We start from the raw sequence: 16,085 nt of genomic DNA on the forward strand, positions 1-16,085 counted from the left end.
CTTCTTCTTCTTCTTCTTCTCCTTCTCCTTCTCCTTCTCCTTCTCCTTCTCCTTCTCCTTCTCCTTCTCCTTCTCCTCCTCCTCCTCCTCCTCCTCCTTCTTCTTTTTCTTTCTTTCTCTCTCCCTTTCTTTTATTTATTTTGTTTTCCGAGACAGGGTTTCTCTTGTGTGGCCCTGGCTGTCCTGGCACTCACTCTGTAGACCAGGCTGGCCTCAGACTCAGGAGATCCACCCGCCTCTGCCTCCAGAGTCTATTTATTTTTATTATATGTGTATGAGTGCTCGCCTGCACATATGTCTGTGCACCATGCATGTAACCCATGGAGGTCAGAAAGGGGGGGGGGGGTCAGACTCCCTGGAACTGGAGTTACAGCTGGGAGCCCCATGTGGGTGCTGTGGACTGAGTCCTCTGTAAGAGCAGCTAGTGCTCTTAGCTGGCAAATCTCTCCAGGGAGAAAGATTTGATCATGCAACAGGGATGAGGGTCACCACAGTCTAGAGGGTTTGGTGGGTCCCCTTCCTCTCTGCGTTTCCCATACAGACGTGCACAGGCACCCTGACCAACATGGAAGATTGCCTTTGGCTCAGAGGCTCTCTTAAGTCTCTATCCCAATCCTCTCACTCTTTCCTTCATCTTAGTCTCTCTGAGGTAGGGATGGGGTGGAGGTTGGGGGTGAGGTGGGTGGGGTTGGGGGATTAGTGGGTTGGGGGTGGGGTAGGCGTGAGGGTGTTGCTGCTGTGATCTTCAGTTAGACCTCTCTGGTGCTAGATCAACCTTCCCACATTTCCAGGCCTGGGTGGGGAGGGAGGGTGTGTTTGGATGTTCAGGAAGGAAAGCAAAGATGTTGTCACAAGGACAACTTCTGTACTGCGCTCTTTTTTGTGGGGGTGGGGTTGTTTTGTTTTGTTTATGTATATATATACACTGTAGCTGTCTTCAGGCACGCCAGAAGAGGGCATTGGATCCCGTTACAGATGGTTGTGAGCCACCATGTGATTTCTGGGAATTGAACTCAGGACCTCTGGAAGAGCAGCCAGTGCTCTTAACCACTGAGCCATCTCTCCAGACCCTGTACTGAGTTCTTTAAAACAAAAGTTTTGTAAAATATATTCATGGAAGCTACAGGGACTAAATTTGACAGGTGGAAGATGAAGAGTCATAGTGTGTGGACCCCCTTCCTGACCATAGGACACCTGTCCCTGCTGTAAGTTCCCAAATCAGGACCATGTCAATCAAGTAAGGGCTGAGTTATCTCAGGGCAGGGACAGCAGTACAGGCCTCCTAGGGTAGCACTGTCTGGCCTTGAGTCTTCTTGTTCATCCAGATATGTGTGTGTGTGTACAGGGTGTATGTATGAAGTATGTGCAGGGTGTGTATGTATGTGAGTGACTGTGTGAGCAAGTGTGTGTGTATGATACTCTGGCCACTGGCTTTGCCCGTACAGCTCCAGGCTCCAACTCTGTCCTGGGGGCCCCAGGCTTCCTCCCTCACGGCTGCTACCTTTCCTCCGCAGGCCCAGCATGTCTGGACTCCATCTGGTGAAGAGAGGCCGAGAACACAAGAAACTGGACCTGCACAGAGATTTCACCGTTGCATCCCCAGCTGAGTTTGTCACCCGCTTTGGAGGCAACAGGGTCATAGAGAAGGTAGAGACACGTCTTATACGCTAGTGATTGAGGGGGCCGGGCCCTTTTCTTCTTGGAAGCCCAGCTTCAGGCTTTTTCTTCCCACTTCAGAGGTGGAGGAGGCCTCCTCTTGGGACATCTGTTTGGGCAATGAGTGTTTGCCTTTGGGAGCTTCTCACCTCCCCCAGCCCCAGCATGGGCGCATTAGCCCATTCCTCAGAAAGGGAGACTGAGTCTCTGGCCTTGGTCAAGAGGCTCCTGAGTGCTTTGGGGAGTGGAGCCACTTCCTGAGTCGATGGTAGAGCAGTGAAGCTGCTGCCAGCCACTTTCAGAGGTTAGGGCTTCTTAGAGGAGAGGAGACCACGAACTACAGTGAGCAGGTCCCTTGGTCATGTCTCCTGTGTTCATGACAATCTGTGGCCCAGAGGTGGGATGCAGGTTGTTCAAGGTTAATAAGAGGAGCCGAAGGGATTTGAACCTGGCTTGATGGTTCCTTCCATCTTGCTCCAAACACCGAGAGTCTCCTGGGAAAGAACTAGACATTGCTTTTTTTTTTTTTTTAAAGATTTATTGCAGCCAGGCGTGGTGGCACACGCCTTTAATCCCAGCACTCGGGAGGCACAGGCAGGCAGATTTCTGAGTTCGAGGCCAGCCTGGTCTACAAAGTGAGTGCCAGGACAGCCAGGGCTACACAGTGAAACCCTGTCTCGAGAAACCAAAAAAAAAAAAAAAAAAGATTTATTTATTTTTTTATGTGAGTACATGATTGCTGACTTCAGACACACCAGAAGAGGGCATCAGATCCCATTACAGATGGTTGTGAGCCACCATGTGGTTGCTGGGAATTGGACTCAGGACCTCTGAAAGAGCAGTCAGTGAGCCATCTTTCCAGTCCCTGTTTTGTTTTATGTTTTTTTGTTTTGTTTTGTTTTGTGTTTTGAATTTTGTGTATCCCAGGTTAACCTCAAATCCCAAGGATAAACTTGCCCTTCTGATAATCCCACCTGTACCTCCCAAGTGTATGCCATGACGGCCAGTCTATGCAGTACTAGCCACTGAACCCAGGACCCCTCCACTTCTAGACTTTGTATTTTGTACTCATTAGGAGAGTGTTTTGCTGTGGTGGACTGGGCTCAGTCAGACCCCTTAATCTGCAGAAAAAATTCGGGGGTCCTGGTTACAGGTGGGCAAGGAGTTGGTGACGAAAATGGGTGACAAACAAATATGAACACAAGGGAGTGTGGTAGCTGAAAGTAATTTGTCTCAAAGTGAGCACCAGTCTTATAAGTGACTTTTACACAAAACAGAGAAATGTGTACTTAAAAGCTAACTGGAACCAACTGGGATAAAATCAATGTTAACAATTGGGATCAAAAGCAGCCCCTCCTAAGGTCAGCTTAATCTTAGAAGTCAGGGGCCAGGGCTTCGTGCCCTTGCCATAGTTCCAATTCTAGCCTATTGTATAGTCCACCTTCCCCCTAGACCATTGTTAATTCCTGTGTGTGGGTGTAACTTAGCTCTCTATAGTCCTTAGCTTCTACTCTAGTTCCTCCCTAGACCACAATCTTCCTTCTTCCTAGATAATGGTAAATTTTTGCATATGGGAGTAGCTTGCCCTGAGATTTCTAACTCTTATCCAGTAAAATACTGTAAGAAAGCATGCAAGACCCTCCACATTATTGCAGGGACAAATCTGGGGCATTCTAGCTATGGGGATGCCAAATTTCCAGGAGACCAAGTTTCTGTGAACTTTTCGCCTCTGGACTGTGTCCAGGTTTTTGGGGCCTGTCACACGTGTCACTACTGGAATGGATGTAGCATTTTGCAGCCGGCTCCACTGTGGCTGGTGTTTCCTCCTCAGAACAGCACAGCTCACTAGCCTCAGGTAGCCTCTGCCCAGGGCTCTCACACTTTCTGACTAGTAGCTGACCCCAGCTTGCCCTCAGTACTGGAGTTTCATGAGTAAGCCTCTACCTGGGAATGAGAGTGGAGATCTGGCTCCCCACAATGGGGCTCCAAGAATGTGTCTTCCCTTGCCACCTCCAGCCCTCTGAACCAAGCCTTGCTTTAGCAATGAGAAAGCCACATTAGGGTGTACTCATTCATCCCCAGTGGTGGGCCTCTCCAGTGATGCTCACCCCCCCAGTGATTCTCCTCCCCAGGGGTGCTCCTCCCCAGGGGTGCTCCTCCCCAGGGGTGTCCCTCCCCAGTCGTGCTCCCCTGCAGTTTTGCTTCCCTGTAGTGGTGCTCCCCAAAGACTTAGCAGGGCCATGCAGGAGAGCCAGGAGCCTTGGCCAAGGCCTGAGGTCACAGTGTGAGCTTACTGGGTCTGAGTTTCCCTGTCTGTTAAACAGAGGCGGTCGCATCCCACACTTCTGAGGAGGCCAGGCCTTAGCAGCATGGCTAGGGTTGTGTGGCAGTGGGAGAGAACACAGGACGGAACTGCTCTGTGAGTCAGAGCTTGAGACCAGAGGCCTAATTACCTGTGGAGATTGGGTATTATTTATTTTGAGACAGGGTTTGATTCTGTAGCAAGGATATCCGTGACCTTGAAGTCTTTCTTCAGTTTCTAGACAGATTCTGCCTGGATTCTTTTTCTTTTCTTTTCTTTTCTTTTCTTTTCTTTTCTTTTCTTTTCTTTTCTTTTCTTTTTTTTTTTGAGACAGGGTCTCACTGTGTAGCCCTGGCTGCCCTGGAAGTCTCTGTGTAGACCAGGATGGCCTCAAACTCACAGAGATCTGCCTGTCTCTGCTTCCTGAGTGCTAGCATTATGCCCAACTCAAAAGATTTATGTATTCTATATTATGAGTGTTTGCCAGCATATGTATGTATGTATGTATGTATATATATATACATGTTTGTTTGTTTGTTTGTTTGTATGTATGTACGCATGTATATACACATGCATGTATGTATATATACACGTATATATACACACTGCATATATACATATATGTATATATGTATATGTATATATGCAGTGTGCATGCAGTTTTCTCAGAGGACAGAAGAGGGTGCTAGATCTCCTGGAACTGGAGTTACAGATGCTTATAAAAGATCTGCTGTGTAGGTGCTGAGAACTGAAGAACCCGGGTCCCCTGTCAGAGCAGCCAGAGGCCCACCGAGCCATCTCTCCAGGCCTGAGAGATGCTGATGGTCTTTCTTTAGTGCTGGGGTGTGGGAAGCCACATGTGCTGTTGCAGAGTGGCACAGGCTACTGCTGGCCACCACACATAAGTTTGGGCAAACGACCAATGCTTACTTATGCAGTAAAGTTTTTCACCAAACACTGCCTGGCCCGGGCATGATAATGAGGTACTGAGAGAATAAGCAATCAGATGTGAGACATGCAAATAAGGTATGATAATGAGGTACTGAGAGATTAACCAATCAGATGTGAGACATGCAAATGAGGTATGTTAATGAGGTACTGTGAGATACTGAGAGAGAGTAGCCAATCAGATGAGGAACATGCTAATGAGGCATAGTGTATAACCAATCTGGGTGTGAGACACGCCTCTACTAGGCCTATATAAGCAGCACCAGTTCTGGGCTCGGGGTCTCTTCGCCTCTACAATCAAGCTCTCCCAATAAACGTGTGCAGAAGGATACTGTTGCAGCGTTGTTCTTGCTGGTCGAGTTGTGCAGAAGGATACTGTTGCAGCGTTGTTCTTGCTGGTCGAGTTGGATGCGCGCAAGACTGGGGGATTGTCTTAGTTAGGGTTTTACTGCTGTGAACAGACACCATGACCAAGGCAACTCTTATAAGGACAACATTTAATTGGGGCTGGCTGACAGGTTCATTATCATCAAGGCAGGAGCATGGCAATGTCCAGGCAGATGTGTGGCTTGAGGAGCTGTGAGTTCCACCTCTTGTTCCGAAGGCATCTAGGAGAAGACTGACTTCTAGCCAGCTAGGATGAGGGTATTAAAGCCCACACCCACAGAAGAAACCCAACCAAACAAAAATGTATAGTTATTGCTAAAGGTTTGTGTGTGTGTGTGTGTGAGCACATTCTATACAGCACTGTATCTGTCTCCATCTCTGCCTCCAACTTGTCTGTGTCCCCATTCCCCAAATTCATGACCTCTTCTGTAATTATTGTTATACACACAAATACAAACACACACACTACTGGGCTACTGGGTCCATTTAGTGTTATTTCTATGTGCAGGCTCCCAGAGCCTTGGGGCTAGATGTTATGCTGGAAGAAAGGTTTTCTTACCTCTTCTGTCAGCAGCCATTGGCAACACACACACAGACACACACACACACACACACATCTATCTATCTATCTATCTATCTATCTATCTATCTATCTATCTATCTATCTATCTTGGAATTTGCTCTGTAGACCAGGCTGGCCTTGAATTCACAGAGATCCTTCTGCCTCTGCCTCCCAAGTGCTCGGTGATATTTTTAATAATACCAAATCAGAGCATTGACAATGCAGAAGAAATCGAAGGGCTGTTTGAAGTATGGGTTTAGAGAGATAGGTTTTGAGCCCCAGCTCTGTGACACTGAGGCGATGTCTCAGCTCTCCCCGTGTCTCCCTCAGGTGCTCATCGCCAACAACGGCATCGCTGCGGTCAAGTGTATGCGCTCCATCCGCCGCTGGGCCTACGAGATGTTCCGTAATGAACGTGCCATCCGGTTCGTGGTCATGGTGACGCCCGAGGATTTGAAGGCCAATGCAGGTACCTGAACTTGACCACTCGGCTCAACTCCATGCTATTCATCTCAGCCAGCCCTCACCTCCTCCACCCTGCCCAGACAGGTCCCTCCTGGACCCTGGAGCTGTAGGCTCTCTTTCACTGTCTTCTTCTTATGTGCTTTTTTGCATGCTGGCATGCATATCATCCATTTTAAAATTTTAATCACCACACAGCGTAGCAGGTGTCATTATGGCATCTTCAAGGAGAATTAATTTTTGTTCATTCTCCTTTCCTACTTCTTTCTCATCCCTACAACCCACCTCACTTCCATTCCCCATAACAGTTTCTTTAACTGTCTTTCCTGCAGCCAGGTGTGTTGTTTTTCTGTTAATCTCTGTGGTTTATTTTCCTTTGGTCCTGTTGAAACCAAACATACTGTAAAGTCAACAATTTGCTTTTTAGTGCTTTTGTAGACCCCCCCCACACCCCCCCACCCCGCTCAGAGCCCACGATGTTCTTCCTGGTGCCAGCAACCTCATCTTTGTCCGCATCCCTCAGGAATTCAGGCTCAGCTCTGCACAGACACAGCCTGCTTGTTACTTGGTCCCATTTAACAGATACCACAGTAGAGGCACAGGAATATAGGTTCATTGCTGGCATAACAGCCTATTGCCAGCAGGGGGCACTCTCCTGCGGGGGCCTCTTGTCACCTCACACTGACATTCTCCACATGGTTTGGCTCTGGTTGGCTCTGATTTGTACACCTTGCCCTCTTAAGTCTGGGCAGACAAAGTGGCTGTCAGGCTGTTTCCTAGATCCTCCCCAGTGCCTGATGGTCACTACTTGACTGATGCTGGAAGCAGCATCAGGGAGGTGTGGCTTTTTCTGGCTTTCTTCCTGTCTTGGGATTCCACTGCAGACGTTTTTCAGGATTTGGGGGAATTCCAGTCTGATACACCAACCTTCAACTTCGCATTGGGTCTGGATCTACGGGGCAGACTGCTTGGTGATGTCCCTCCCTGTCACCCTTTGCTCTTTATTGTGAATGGACTTCTTTTTTTGTGTGTGTTTTTGTTCTTTTGATTTTTCAAGACAGGGTTTCTCTGTGCAGTCCTGGCTGTCCTGGAACTCACTTTGTAGACCAGGTTGGCCTCGAACTCTGAAACTTGCCTGCCTCTGCCTCCCAAGTGCTGGGATTAAAGGCGTGCAGTAGGATACCCCCACATGTATGGAGCCCTAGGTTTGAATCCTTATAACACACACATACACACACACACACACACAAAACAGACGAAGTGGCATATTACTGTAATCCCAGTCCTTGAGAGGCAGAGGCAGGAAGCTCAGAAGTTCAAGGTCCGTCCTTGACTTCATAGAGTTGAGGCTAACCTGGGCTTCCAAGAGACCCAGTCATCAAACTAACCACCAAACACTGCATTATTTAATGATAAAACATTAAGATGGGCCTTAAGTAGGAATAATAGTACCCATCCCCGCCTTTTCCCTTTTATCCTAAAGCATAGCCATCGCCATAAAACTAAAACTCTTGATTTTCTTCTGATTTTGTGGACGACACCCATGGTCACCGCACAGTCCCCAGGGCTGCCCTCAAGGACAGGATGCGTTGCACCTCACTGGCTCTTGTCTCTCTGCCTGCTTCTTCCCACCCTCTCCCGTTTAACTGCAGAGTACATCAAGATGGCCGATCAGTACGTCCCTGTCCCAGGAGGACCCAATAACAACAACTACGCCAACGTCGAGCTGATCATAGACATTGCCAAGAGAATCCCCGTACAGGTGATGGTTCACAACTCCCCAGGGGTGGCCACGGGGTGGGGTGGGGTGGGGATGGGGATGGCCTGATGGGACACAGCAGTGTGCTGGGTGCAATGCAGCAGCAGGTGGGGTGTGGGGAGATCCTTGTTCACGCCTCGCCTCTCTGTGTTTGCAGGCCGTGTGGGCTGGCTGGGGCCACGCTTCGGAAAACCCCAAACTTCCAGAGCTGCTGTGTAAACACGAGATTGCTTTCCTAGGTAACGTGTGCCCTCCGTCGGATTGGGACGTGCAGAGTCAGAGGGTCTTTCTTGTGCTAGAGGATGCTTTCCTCACGGCGCAGGATCAGTTTGCTTCCTTGGGAGGGGCAGGGATGGGAGGCCCTGAGTGCGTGTTACCTATGGCAACAGGAACCACTGTGGTTATTGCAATGGAGTGATGCTGTGGTGATTAGCACCTGTGCTAAGTTTCTGTTGTTGGTATTAAGGTACCAGCCAAGCTGGCCCGAGCATCATGTGTCTGAGAGGGCCGTATCTTTGGGCTGCTTTTTGCAGGACCAGAGCCTCCTCACTTTTTTGTTAGGTAAAAATGACTCTGTGTCTGGCAGCGGCGGTGGCTCTCGGGATTTTCACTTGTGGACGCGTTAGACGATTTGGTATGCACACAGTTGGTCCTGTCACGTAGGGCCTGCTCACTGTGCCACGTACGGGCTGGCTCTTTGAGCCTTTAGTGTGCATCCTTCCTGCAGATGCTTGGTTCCTCCCAATGTGAGTCTTGCATCTGCTACAGAGCTCGGTTTTCGGTTTTCGTGTGGATAAGGTCCAGGTCTAGATGCTGGAAGCTGAAAAAAGGCCCCTGAGCAAGGGAGAGCAGGCAGAGAGCTTCCCTCCATCTCCTTGCTCTCCCGAGTCTGGCCACCATACCGTGCACCCAGTCAATACTCTGCCTGTCAGTGGCTAACCCTATTCCATTCTCCCTTCCTGCTACCTTAGGTCCCCCCAGTGAGGCCATGTGGGCCCTGGGAGACAAGATCGCCTCCACCATCGTAGCACAGACACTGCAAATCCCAACCCTACCCTGGAGTGGAAGCGGTAAGGGATGCAGACCTTCGGGGTGATGGGAATGTGTTCTGAAAAATTCTTTTGCATGGAAATTTTAGACAAATGAGAATGTGACTACCTTGTATGGAGCTTCGGGCATATACTGGTCGTGGCAGCTCATGTCTGTAATCCCAGCGATCAAGAGGCTTGGGCTGCACAGTGGGTCTCAGGCCAGTCCAGGGCTGCAGTGTGAGAGCCTGCTTTAAACACTACCACCACCTCATACTCACCCCCACACCCCCCCACACACACTCTGACACACACACACACACACACACTTTAACACTTGCACTAACACACATACATTCACTAATACTAATACACACACACTAACACACACATACATACATGTACATACACACTCTAACACACATACACACTAACATTTGCACTAACACACATACATTCACTAATATACACACTAACACACATACACTAACACACACATGCACACCCACTCACACACACACTTTAACAGTTGAGCTGCAGCTTCAAGTGTTCGTAACCCTGTCTATGTTTCTTAAGCATCGACTCCCATTCAGGGTCCTGAGACACTGGGGTGTGGCCGCTGGGCTGTGTTCCTGCTGTCCTGAGGAGGACACAACCCTCTTTGTCCCCTTCAGGTCTCACAGTGGAGTGGACGGAGGACAGCCGGCACCAGGGCAAATGCATCAGTGTCCCGGAAGATGTTTATGAGCAGGGCTGTGTGAAGGATGTGGACGAAGGCTTGCAGGTAGCAGCAGATGTGCAGGGTCTGCGTGGTCACCATCTGATACAAGCTTCCCTCCACCCTGGGGTTGGACTTGTTCTACCTCTAAAGGGGTCTGTCTGTCCTTTTCCCCCAGGCAGCAGAAAAAATAGGATTTCCTTTGATGATCAAAGCCTCCGAAGGCGGAGGCGGGAAAGGTATCCGCAAGGCTGAGAGTGCAGAGGACTTCCCGATGCTTTTCCGACAAGTGAGTGCTTCCTGCCCTGCCTTCCCTGTCTTTGGGGTTGCTTCCGTCCATTCTTGGCTGATGGTTTCGATTAGTGACATCTCCTAAAGCCAGGACCACGTTTGCAGGTGCTGGGTTTTGTTGTTTTATTTGTTAATTGTTTGTGGTGTGTGTGTGAGTCTGAGTGTGTGTGTGTGCATGCGCTGTAGTGAGAGCTTGTTTCTTTAAAAAACACAGAAATATTATAAGAACACGCTTTCATTTTAATCCCGGGTGTGGGCTGTGGGGCTGCTTCCTACTGTCCACAGCAGTGAACTATGATTTGCCTTGTGCAGGGGCGTGGTTTCACCAGCTGCACATGGTTTCTGCGATTGTGTGATACTGGGAATCCTGGGAACTTTTCAGAGGGTCTATAAATGCTAGCCCCCACAAAGGGTTGTTGTTTGTTGACTTTTGTTAAGTAGTCAAGTGCAAAGAAAAAAAACAAGAAGAAATCGGGTATCTTGACAAAGATTAAACTTGCTCCAAGGACCTTGATGCCCCTAGTCAGCAGGAAGCAGTCTAACGATGATGTGGGTCACCCCCTTTCTGACCCTTGACTTTACTCGGAATCTCTTTCTCTTCTCTTGTGTTAGGGGGTTGGAAGGGTGGGGAAAGGGTGGAGAAGGGTGGAAGAAAAAAAATCACCCACAAAGTAGCCAAAGCCAGCTACAGGATACCCTCAGTTGCTGGTCCTCCACCTGTTTAAGACAGGCTCTCTTGTCTCAATATTTTTGCTGCTGTGCACACTAGGCTAGGTGCCTATGAACATGAGAGCTTCCATGTATCTTCCTGTCCCTGGATGCTGGGATTACAGATAAGTGCACTACTGTTTATGTCAGTTCTAGGGTTTGAACTCAGTTTCCCCACACCACTGAGCCATCCTCCCCAGGTCATTTTTTTGGGGGGGGTTGCTGGGGTGGGACCCAAGGTCTCTCACCTTCTAGGTGTGCTCTCTGCCAGTGAGCCACACACCCACCTTGTGGTGTATTCTGAAGCGGATGGGCTGCACACAGCCCACAGCTCCTTTGCAGCCTTCCTTCAGATAGGCAGGTCTGTGCCTTGGGGTGGCTCCGAAACGGTCTCCTATTTGCACAGGGTATTTTGGGGTTCCTTTTAAAGTGTATAGATGCTCGGTTTTCATGTGGGCGTGGCGTCTGTGTTGTTTTTCTCTGTGAGTGCCTTTGATCGGCAGTGCGCTCAAGTCTGGTACTCCCAGGCCGTAGTCCCATAAGAGATGGTGTGTATTTGACTTGTACTGATAGGCCTTCTTTTTCCAGTGAGGTGTGCAGGAGACAACTTGTGAGCGCTAGGCAAGCTCTGTACCAGTGAGCTACACAGTTCAGCCTTCAGCTTTGTATCTCCCTCCCCCTCCCTGGCCACGTTTGGGAGAAGGGTTTTATGTTGCTTAAGATAACTGCAACCTTTTTTTCCCCTTAAGTTTTATGTGTAGGGGTGTCCAATTAGGGTTTTACAGCTGTGAACAGACACCATGACCCAGGCTACTCTTATAAGGACAACATTTAATTGGGGCTGGCTTACAGGTTCAGTCCATTATCATCAAGGTAAGAACATGGCAACATCTTGCAGGCATGGTGCAGGAGGAGCTGAGAGCTCTACATCTTTATCTGAAGGCTCCTGGCAGAATACTGATTTCCAGGCAACTAGGGTGATGGTCTTAGGCCCATTTCCATGGTGACACACCTACTCCAGTAAGGCCACACCTCCTCCAATGGGGCCACACCCACTCTAACAAGGCCACACCCCTCCAACAAGGCCACACCTATTCCAACAGGGTCTTACCTTCTAATAGTGCCACTCCCTGGGCCAAGTATATACAAACCATCACAAGGGGTGTTTCGTGTGCCTCTATGTGTGGCAGTTTGTCTGTGCACCATGTGCCTGCATGGTGCCCACAGAGGCCAGCAGAGGGCCTGGAACTGGAGTTAGAAGCATGGGTACAAGTTGTACTAGTCCACATAGCCCAAGGCCAGCTAGAGTTACAGTGAGACTCTGACAACAAGAGAAGCTTCCTGGAAAGGGACTTAGTTAAGCCTGTACACGTTGCATGCCCTGACAATATACTTTAAGAACTTTCTAGAAAGCGTTTCCATGGTTGCGCTCTGGGCACGTGGGAGTGCTATATCCCGACCGCAGTTCCTCTGCTGTGCTGTGCCTGCTGTGCTGAGCAGAACCTCAGGAAGTACGTCTAGAAACTGAACAGCTGCAGGGATGGGTCCCATCTCTCTCCACCCAGGTTCCCACTGCCCAGAGGTGGATGAGGGCGTGTTTTGTCTAAAGAAGTGTTCTATGTGCTATAGAATGTGCAGAAGAAAAGTAGCTTGCACCCATACCCCACCCCTCTGTGGATCTGTATTTGACAGATAAAACTGCATATGTTTAAGGTGTTTAGTGTGCCGTCCCATCCTGCATATATTCCCTGGGATGATTCTCACGGCCAAGTCAGTTTACAGACACATCACCTCACATGTTCATGTGTGTTTGGGAAGAGCGCTGAGATTTCTCTGAGTAAATTTCAAGTACATAATACATTAATTTTCTACACCATGCTCTGCATTCCCAGAGAACTAAAATCAGTGGGGTTCTATTGTTTTTGTGTTTGCTGTGTAGCTCAGCCTGGCCTTGAACTTTCCATATAGCTAAGGCTAGATTTGTGTTCTCCATGTAGCCCAGGCTGGCCCTAAACTTAGCACAGTCTTCCTGCTTCAGCCTCATAGGTGCTGAGATTTCAGGAACTGAGCAGGGTATGGACATTGTATGCTATGTAACGGAGGAAATGGTGCCGTTTTATGCACGGTGTTTGACTTTAAAACGATGAGAAAGCACACCACGTGTCTGTTGGAATTAAAATGAAATCGAGGCGGGAGTGGAGCATGGGGGTAGCCCCTGCCCATATCACGGCTATTGTTGAACTTCTTGAGCTTCCAGAGCTGGATCCTCTCTGATCCGACACCGGACCCGTGCCTCCCCAACAGGTGCAGAGTGAGATCCCGGGCTCGCCGATCTTTCTCATGAAGCTGGCCCAGAACGCACGGCACCTGGAGGTCCAGGTCTTGGCAGATCAGTATGGGAACGCGGTGTCACTGTTCGGAAGGGACTGCTCCATTCAGAGGCGGCACCAGAAGATCATTGAGGAGGCTCCAGCCACCATCGCCGCGCCTGCCGTGTTTGAGTTCATGGAACAGGTAGGGGTGCCTTTGGAAGAGTGGGCTTAGTCGGCAGACCTGGCTACAGCCATGGTGGCTGGAAGATGGTGATTTCAGCATCACACAGATGTGTCTGATCGCTGAGATTGCCGCTGGCCTCTGTCTCTGCAGTGTGCTGTCCTCCTGGCCAAGATGGTGGGTTATGTGAGCGCGGGGACTGTGGAGTATTTATACAGCCAGGATGGCAGCTTCCACTTCCTGGAGCTGAACCCACGCCTGCAGGTGGAGCATCCGTGCACTGAAATGATCGCAGATGTCAACCTGCCTGCTGCACAGCTGCAGGTGAGGACCTTCGAAGCCGGGCCCCAAGCTTGTTGTGTGAGTGTGAGCACATGTGTCATGTGGGTGTGAGCATGTGTGTGAGTGTGAGCACATCATGCCGTGTCAGAAGATGTTTTGTAGGTTCTCTTCTTCCCCCACATGGGTCCTGAGGATTTGAACTCAGGTCGTCAGGCTTGGCAGCAGTCATCTATATCAGTTGAGCCATCTCACTGGCCCAAAAATCTGTGTTTTTGGCATTCAGATCGAATGTCTATCAGTATGGATTTGCTCAGTTATGTCTTCCTGGTTCGATTCACACTAATTTCTGCAGAACATTCTGCCGTCCTTTTGTTTTACTGAATTCCACCACGTGCTCACGTGCACCATGTGGAGGCCGTGACATGCCTGGGCTTTCCTTGCTGCTTTCATGAAGCCTCTGTGACCGTCCAGCCAGCCTTGTGGTTTCTCTCCGCAGCTCCAAGGGGCTAGCCTCAGACTTAATGGCGGAGCTCCTCCTGACATAATGCTCCACACATGAGTTGAGTCTTCCTTTGTTCTGCCCCCCCAACCCACCCCCAGGCTATCCCTGTGTGGTCTGGAACTTGTGATCCTCCTGCATCAGCTTCCTAAGCACTGGACTTCAAGTGTGTGATACCAGGACCAGCTGACTCTCTTTCTCCCCTCTCCTGTTCCCCTGTGCATAGCACTGTCTAGACATTATAGGCTCAGTGTATCTGAGAGTGTTGACTGAGCCTCCTCTTCTTCACACCCACTGTTATAGGCTCAGTATCTCTGGAAGTGTTGACTGCGCCTTTTCTTCACATCCGTGTTACTCTTCATGTCTCAGGGCCAGGATCCTAGCACGCTAACCTGTGCGATGGGTTCTTCCTTAGATCGCCATGGGCGTGCCCCTGCACCGGCTGAAGGACATACGGCTTCTGTACGGAGAGTCCCCCTGGGGAGTGACCCCTATTCCTTTTGAAACCCCCTTGAGCCCTCCCATTGCCCGAGGCCACGTCATTGCAGCCAGGATCACCAGCGAAAACCCAGATGAGGCAAGTGTGGGTCCCTGTGTCTACACCAACTGCAGACTTGTGGCAAAGGGTGGGCCCTGGTTTTTGGTGTGGGTATGCTGGCACTCAGAATTCTCAGCTTATACCCAAGAAACTCTGGGTGGAAGCTATTGGTCATAGCTTTGGGCTTCAGCAAGCACTTCACATGGCCCCTCACTCCCATGACCTCACTGGGTGGTGGTCATGTTCCAGCCTGCTGGGGTCAGGTAAGCCCTCCCAACTCTCCACACGGTTCCCATCTTTGGCTTGTGTAGCCAGGTTTGGAGCCCAAGTTCTGGGGTTTCTTGGTTTCTGTGCTCTTTGCTGTAGTCCTGTGTTTTAGGGAGCCTGTGGGAGGTCCCCTTGAGGCTTGCTCTTCCTGGGGTCTTGAAAACAATTTAGCTGGCTTCATTGCTTCCAAACCAACCCCTCATTGGACTGGGGCTCACCAGTCAATTCTGGTTTCCGTGTGTGTGTGTGTGTGTGTGTGTTTGTGTGTGTTATGGGTACACTGTTGCTGTCTTCAGACACACCAGAAGAGGGCATTGGATCCCATTACAGATGGTTGTGAGCCACCATGTTGCTGGGAATTGAACTCAGGACCTCTGGAAGAGCAGTCAGTGCTTTCAACTGCTGAGCCATCTCTCCAGACCTTCCTGTTTTATTTATTTATTTATTTATTTATTTATTTATTTATTTTTGATTTTTCGAGACAGGGTTTCTCTGTGTAGCCCTGGCTGACCTGGAACTCACTTTTGTAGACCAGGTTGGCCTCGAACTCAGAAATCCGCCTGCCTCTGCCTCCCGAGTGCTGGGATTAAAGGCGTGCGCCACCACACCTGGCCTCTGTTTTATTTTTTAATCAAAGATTGTGTGTGTGTGTGTGTTTGAGACAAGGCCTTTCACTAATAACTCTGACCTCAGACTCACAGAGATCTGCCCGATTCTGCCTCCCGAGTGCTGTGATTAAAGGCATGTGCTACCATACCTAGTTTATTTAAAATTAATATATATAATATATATTATATGTGTGTGTGTATATGTTTATATAAATACACACAATATATATACACACACGTATATACAAATATATGTGTGTGTGTGTTTAGTTTATGCATATGAGTGTTTTGCTTGCTTGCATGTGTGTACACCATACGTGGGCCTGCTACCCGAGGAGAGCAAAAGAGGGTGTGGGACTTCCTGAACTGGAGTCACATATGTTCATGAGCTACCGTGTTGGTACTGAGAACCACATCTAGGTTCCCTGCAGGAGTGGGCAGTGTGCCTAACCACTGAGTGTCCTTCCCACTCTTCAGTTACATTTTTAGCTATGAAAACGTCCAGTCTGTGAGTGCTGTGGGGATCGAACCCAGGTCCTTCTGCTTGGGAAGTCAGTGCTATTTGCGGGACTGGGCT

At 49.4% G+C, this 16,085-nt stretch overlaps 1 protein-coding gene across 1 annotated transcript in view; it reads left to right on the forward strand.

Annotated features, from left to right (window-relative positions):
- Acacb (acetyl-CoA carboxylase beta) overlaps positions 1–16,085 on the forward strand; it is a 106,680-nt gene that overhangs the window by 36,291 nt on the left and 54,304 nt on the right. The window contains exons 3-12 of the mRNA XM_029477795.1: positions 1,515–1,647; positions 6,186–6,324; positions 7,970–8,079; positions 8,234–8,315; positions 9,048–9,146; positions 9,779–9,888; positions 10,001–10,111; positions 13,126–13,335; positions 13,468–13,638; positions 14,511–14,672. Coding sequence (XP_029333655.1) covers positions 1,515–1,647; positions 6,186–6,324; positions 7,970–8,079; positions 8,234–8,315; positions 9,048–9,146; positions 9,779–9,888; positions 10,001–10,111; positions 13,126–13,335; positions 13,468–13,638; positions 14,511–14,672 — 1,327 coding nt within the window. The remainder of the gene's footprint in view (positions 1–1,514; positions 1,648–6,185; positions 6,325–7,969; positions 8,080–8,233; positions 8,316–9,047; positions 9,147–9,778; positions 9,889–10,000; positions 10,112–13,125; positions 13,336–13,467; positions 13,639–14,510; positions 14,673–16,085) is intronic.

This window comes from Mus caroli, chromosome 5, assembly GCF_900094665.2.
Source record: "Mus caroli chromosome 5, CAROLI_EIJ_v1.1, whole genome shotgun sequence".
NCBI lineage: Eukaryota > Metazoa > Chordata > Mammalia > Rodentia > Muridae > Mus > Mus caroli.